Source organism: Salminus brasiliensis, chromosome 2, assembly GCF_030463535.1.
Source record: "Salminus brasiliensis chromosome 2, fSalBra1.hap2, whole genome shotgun sequence".
In the NCBI taxonomy this organism is placed as follows: domain Eukaryota; kingdom Metazoa; phylum Chordata; class Actinopteri; order Characiformes; family Bryconidae; genus Salminus; species Salminus brasiliensis.
In genome coordinates, this window is record NC_132879.1 from 46,809,601 (window position 1) to 46,816,538 (window position 6,938).

The 6,938-nt window shown below is 43.6% G+C and overlaps 1 protein-coding gene across 3 annotated transcripts in view; it reads left to right on the top strand.

Annotated features, from left to right (window-relative positions):
* srgap1b (SLIT-ROBO Rho GTPase activating protein 1b) overlaps positions 1 to 3,552 on the top strand; it is a 43,435-nt gene extending 39,883 nt beyond the window's left edge. For all 3 annotated transcript variants that reach the window (XM_072672953.1, XM_072672954.1, XM_072672955.1), the window contains exon 22: positions 756 to 3,552. In XM_072672953.1, the coding sequence (XP_072529054.1) occupies positions 756 to 1,178 (423 nt within the window). In that variant the 3' untranslated portion in view covers positions 1,179 to 3,552. The remainder of the gene's footprint in view (positions 1 to 755) is intronic.
* The last annotated feature ends 3,386 nt before the right edge of the window (positions 3,553 to 6,938 follow it).

The window sequence follows — 6,938 nt, forward strand, 5'->3', positions numbered from 1 at the left end:
TATTGTTGTGATTGCTCTGTAATCATCTTAAGTTCATGTAAATATTCTAACTTCTATTTGCTATATATGTCCTGTATGGCTATGGAGATTTTCTTTCCTTGGTGTTCCTTGTTTTTTATTATTTTGATTATAACAAATACTCAGATGAAACATATTCAGCTATTTATTACAGACTACTTTGTTAACCAGAATATTCGTTTTTGAAACCGTTGCTATGGAATTCCTTAGTGATTCTAAGCAGTTGATCTGGTGTCACAAGTTGCTATGGTGTGTCAGGTAGTTGATTAGATGTTGCTAAGTAGTTTCTGTGGTACCTCATGTACTTTGTAAAGTGTTACTTGTGTATTTGTATCATCTGCACACAGGAGGGGTGCATAAACTTTTGCACTTCATTTATTCCTATGGGGAAAATGTATAATCCCAAATCTCACAATCAGACCAAACAATCTGGAATCCACACCACAAACCTGTTGTACACACATGCATGTGAGGGTGTGAGCGAGAAACAGCGTCCATGTCTTAACCCCATTTTATATACAGTTATTTTTGTCTGATAACACCAAGGATGTACAAAAGTTCAATAAAACAAAATGTCATGCAAGTGATTAAAAATGATCAGCCCTTTGTGAACGAATTCATGGAAGCTTATGATACTTATATGAACAACATTTTTCAGAAAGATCTATACCATACATTTGTGGCGCACACCCTAATTATTTGTTATGTTGTTTGTGTGTGTGTGTGTGCTTGTACAGGACATTGAGGAGACCATGAGCCTTGCCTTGAACGAGCTGCGTGAGCTGGAGCGACAGAGCGGGAAGCCAGCAGCCCCGGACCTGGTGTTGGACACCCTGGAGCAGGTGAAGAGCAGCCCCTCACTGCCCTCAGGCTCTACCCCATCCAGCCTATCCAGCCCAAGCGACTCCCCAAGCCCGCTAAGCCCCCACAGCCCCCTCCCCCCTCTGCCCCCACTGCCCGGGCCCTCCTCTCGCCGCTGCCCCAACGAGCCTCCAGCGTCCTTCCTGCCAGCCGCCTCACCCCGTATGGGTGTGACGCTGCGTCCCCCAGCCCTACGCCCCAAGCCCCCGGTGCTTCCCAAAGCCAACCCTCCTCCTTCACAGCAGCAACCCCCCACCCCACCCCAGAACTATCCAGCCGACAAGTCCGGCACCATGTGAGCCCGGCCCTGCAGGGGCCGAAACCCGGAGGAAACAGGGTCCAGACTAAAAAGCCTGAGGATTGAATTAGTATATGAGAGGGGTTAGACAGGGTGATTCTGTTAATAAGCGAATACACGGTATGGCCGACAGCTAGCTTAAACGCAAAAGAAAGGTCAGATAGAGTTAGTCTAAGATATATTAATCATTTAATGTGTCGTCAGGGTGACGTGTGCGTGTGTGCATATTCTCTAAAGTGAATAGGACTTCAATTGTGTCTGTGTGTAGATACGTTTATGAGGAACACATTCAGAGACTGCGGAGAGTGTGGAGGAGCGAGACTGCTTGTGATTTCATGTACAGGAAGTACTGTTAACCGACTGTTTTTCGGGAGTCTGGCTATGGGAAATGTCGTTTTTTGAGTCCTCCTTCGGTGCAATGTAATTTTCAGTGCTTTGATTTGTTAGGCCTTATTACCACAGAGGGATGTGTTTTCCCTGCCAAAAACAGGGCCATTCTTTAAAAAATGAAGTTGCTGCTGCTTTCTTTAATGTTTTTTAAGTCAGTTACCTGAGTTGTAGGACGTGACACAGGTGCCTCATGGGAAAAGGGTTCTTCACATGTTAGGCGTCTCGATGGTGAATGTAGTTTTTAAGCCACACAGTGCACCTATAGCCTCCCAAGAGAGGGCAGAGGCGATTTAAAAGAACACCGAATGTATTAAAGGAGCAGTAAGTAGAAGCGTCTGCTGAAGCATAATGTGATATTATAGTGTTTTGGTGTGCAATCTTATGTCAGTGGTAACCCAACCATAGGGAAATGCCTTTCGCTTGTGGAACGTGGGCAGTTCGAATCCATGGGACGCTTCATATTACGATGTCGCAACGAACAGAACATAAACAAAACAACCTACTTAGTGCTCCTTTAACTGAATGTTCCACTTTGTTTTTCACTCTAATACCACACCGAGCCTTTATCACCGGATAAACCTCCCCCTTTACCGTGGTAAGCAACCCAAGGCCTGATTGGATGCTGCAGGAAAAGGGCAGCGACCAGAGACCAGATATTCTGAGGGCACTTATAGCTTTAATGAGATGTTATGAGACAGCGCTCGCTGTGGAAACAGGGAGGACCCCCTTCCCAACAAAGAAGGCGACGGTGGAGGTGACCAACAGCGCCAGCAGAGGAACGGGACGGGTGCGTAAGACCCTGGGACAGCATGACCTCAGCCATCAGGCCACGCCCTCCCTCAGGTTGTCATGGTAACGCTTCCATTCTGCCACTGCTGCTCTGTTAGAGGCCCAGTAGTGATCGCCATTCTGAGTTTTCAGCCTGTACTTCCAGTATGTGTGTGCGTATGTGTGTGTGTGTTTGTGGGGGGAGGGGGAGACACTCTCTTTTGGAACACACTTTAATACTTCATGTTTGACTGGCTCTCGCGTGTGTTAGCATGCTCTCGCTCTGTGTGTTTCCATGTCGAAGTAGACACAGTTGGCTGTGCTCAGTTTTAGGGCCCGGTGCTGAGTGCTGAAGAGGCAATGGATTATTCATGCCTTGCCTGTTCTGAGAGTGAGAACGAGAGCGAACTGAGCATGTGCAGAATCACACAGGCTGAATTTCTGTGGGTTAAAAGAGAGAGTGCCGAGAATGTGAATGTGTATTAATAAACAAGACTGACTGTGTGTGTGTGTGTGTGTGTGTGTGTGTGTGTGTGTGTTGAAGAGCAACTGTCCAAGTGTGCAGACGTGTTGGAAGGTGACAGCGTGAGGCCATGCGTCTACTAAACAGCCATCTCTTTTTTATGCACAAATAGGAAATGATGATCACTTTCCAGATTGTTCCTCTCTTGAACTTTTCTTTTCTACCTGCAATATTTTATACTTATTTATTGATTCTGGTTTTAAGTGGCTGTAGATGTTTTCTTTGTTTTTGTTTTTTTTATTTGATGGTTCTCGTTTCTACTGGTGCTCTCTCGCGTGACGGCGCGTGTGTGTGTGTGCGCTTGCTGCCATTCCACACTCCGAACTCTTCCCCTCCTTCTCCTTCCCCAACCACCACCACTCCCTCTCCCACCCACATACACGCTGTGTGTTCACGCGAAAGTGCCTTTTCAGGACGTGTGTCGAGCGAAGGAGCCTGTTCTGTTAGGGATGCGTGCTCCTGTCTTTCTCTGAAGCGTCGTTCCAAGAATGAAACACTGCGACTAGAGCTCTTTCCAAACCGTTGAACCACCTTTGAAGGAATCCTAAATGATGTACATTTGAACCCATCGTGATGTTGCACTTTCCACGTATAGGACTGTATTTGGCATGTAGCATTATATCATGTTCCAGTGCATTTTAAAAAGGTGTCAAGAACTGAATGTCTTTGAAATAAAGTAAGTTCGTATGTCTCACTCTTTAGGGTCCAGTGCTCTTTTCGCATCCGTGCCCATACATGTGCTTCAGATCCACTTAGTATTCATCCTTAGTGTTTGGGCCTCCCCTCCTCCTTCTCCTGCTCTGCAGAGTTGAACACTTTCCTTGCACTAACACACCTGTTCCAACTCCAGTCAGCTAATTACCCAGCCCTTAATGATTAGAGTCAGGAGCAGGGAAAACAAATATCATCCGCAGGGGTGATTCGTCAATTAGGGGAAATTTTCAGTGCCCAGGTTTTAATTTCATATTAGAAATACTACGTATTAAATTTTTAAACATCATGTTTAAAAAAACATCCTAACTTGCATATTTTATACAACAAACGTTGATGTCATTTCCGTAACGGCCTGTGATTTCTGTAAGGAATTATTTAGAGGTAACACTTGCTTATGTTGCAGCCATGGACACAAAGACTGATGGGAGCACATGTCCACCATGAGAAAAGAAAAGTGTCTGGAAAAGTGAGTAATTTTATCATGCCTTCCTCCTAATCCTAAACATACTAAGCGTTAATAGCACTCAGCCACTCATTTTAACATTATTTATATGCATTTCAGGTGGTATACAACCTTTTTTCCTGAAAAAGTGAACATCATTACCAACAATGGTAAATACAGGTTTTTATTTTCACCATCAGTCTCTTTTTTTTTTTTTTTTTTCCAACTGTTGTACGACAGTTTTTCAATTTGTCAATATGGCTTCACGACATCAGTAGAGAGCTCTAGAGAATACAGAAAATAAGTAAAGGATTAAAAAGTAAAAGTGAACTCTGTGGAATAACCTGGAGTTCTGCACAATACTTTGATTCTATATAAGCTCAGTCTTGGCCATCATTTCTTGGCCAAGTCTTTACTGTAAAGCATGTAAACACAGTCTTAATATAATTCAAACAAAATCGTTGCCAGTTTCATTCCTCAAAAGTTACGAGTGTTAAAAAGAGCCCCCCATTTGAAGAATCACAGACAGAGCTGGAGCTTTGAATTCACACAGTGTGCAGATCCACTGATAATGTAACCCATGTTCTTCCTGCAAAGCAGCAGGGCTCGTGTTAAAAATGCAAAAGGGCTGAAGATGCATTTAGACCTCACATGGGTTCTGAAGCCAGGCGGCACGTGAGTGGAGGGAGTGTATGTGTGTGGAACGCTTGATGGAGGATGTAGAACTCTATGTCCCCCCTCTCCATGGATATAGATGTGACACACAGTATGTCTAGAGTTTAATATTTCATATTAGTGATGGTACATCTGAAAAAAGAACCTTTTTTGGGCACTATTTCTTGTTACAACACCCTGCATGTACCTTGATCCTGTGGATGTAATGAAAAATATGTATTTTAAGCCTAAAATCTCTCAAAACTGTCTTGCTTCAGATGTCTGGTTCACCACTACATGAACAAGACCAGTGCTTTCCTCTTTAAACCGCAATGAATGTATTTGTTTACATCTTCAGACCTACACTGTCACACATTTAGAAAAATCTTTTTGAGATTGAAAGAAGTTTAAATGTCTTTAAATGTCTTTTGTTAATGTGTTAATTTACACTGCTGGATCAGATCTATATACTAAACTACAACAGAATGCTCTTCAAAACACAGTCAGATCAATACGTTTGTGAACACGACTGCACATGTACACTAGTAGTAGCTTTATTGTTATTAGAATTATTATCTTATGTTTTAAATGTTGTGTTGATGACCACGGTTCTTGGTATTTCCTATTTAACTCCCAGCAGCAGATGGCATGGGGCATGAGACTGTAAATTTTGCAAGGTCTGCATTTGTAGAACTAGGACTGACTCGAAATGATTCTATTATTATTCTAACTTTATAGGCAGAGATTAATGTAAAATATATGAGAATAAGTCATTGAATTACATAAACCTGGTCAGCAAATTGCCAGCAGCCTCGATGTGATGAAATGTTTGACCTTTTCGAGATCCCTCACACATAGTCACTGCCAATGTTGTACTGATCTGCTCATTCTAACCACTACCAGTGACTGTCTACTTGTTTCCTGAAACCAGGCAAATGAACAGCAATGGCCATTAGGCTAGACACCCATATGATCATTAGCACAGTCATTTCAAGCCATTTTTGGAATCGATGCTTCTTGGAGCTGGCAGCAGTTTTAAAAATGAATTACCTAGACCTACAAATAGGGCCCTCTCCAGTGGCCCAAGCTCCAACTATGAAGCTTCATTTGAATTAGTGCTGAGCCAACTGCAGACACAAAGTAAAATACCAAAACACTCCCTATATGAGGGACACTGCATAGGTCAACACATCTATATCTCCTTTTTTCGGTTATATCTTCTTGTGAAGCATGACCAGAAACCCTTCCTCCAAGACAAAACCCATCCAGAAACCCTGGCGGTTCTACTATTCACATTAGTTACATCAGTTACTAGTGTTAAGTTTTATAACTGCTGACCACCAGGGGCAGGGCTTTGGCAGTGTCTGCTGACAAACTGCTGGGTCCAGTATTATAGACTCAGCAACACTGATGTTCTAAACCCATGAAAAACAGAAGTGGCATTATGCAGCCGGGAGCCTTATATGCCCATTGAATCACTTCCAATAGCCAATGCGAGAGTCCGACCTCGGCAGTAAGTTTTCAGCACTTACACATTCCCTCAGTGCCCGTACAGGGCACAGCATATGTTGTCTGGTTGCAACTGGTTGGCCTATGCCAGACCGTTGTGTTGGGTCTCAAAAGAACACACAGGGTTTCTCAACAATGGTCCTAGAAGCCGCCTCCCCTGCACATTTTAGTGGACTCTCTGCTTTAACACGCCTCCTGCAATTTTGAAAGGACTTGATTATGAGCTGATTAGAGCACACTAATCAGCTCTAGATCACACTAGACCACACTGAAGACACAGGGGGTTAACAACGAGTGCATGCTACTTGCAGACACTTTTAACAGAAGCGCAGTTTTTAGGCATCCCCATGCTTTCAGCTCAAAGGGGTTTCAGACCATGAAGTAACCCCAGAATGAAGGCCTTAATGATTGGGATTTTTTTTTTCCCCCTTTTCAATAATTATACTTCAACGATCTTGTGTGAGCCTCAGTCAAGGCCAGGCAGCTTCAGTGTTGAAGGGGATCAACTCTCTCCAGCAGCAATTACAGAAAAAAAAAAAGACAATACTGTGCATTGTGGCAGCTATTGGGTCTGCTTGTCCACCATTTGCTCTCGTACAATGCACAGGTGGAAGAAACTTTGGCTATTCAGGATACTGTTCCTGACCTCAGACGCTAGATCAAAGGAGGCCTTAAGGTCACAGCCATAGCCGGAGGAGTTCCAGGCATGGGCTCCACACTAAAACCTGGGAGACAAGGTCCTTTCACATCAAGAGCTCTCA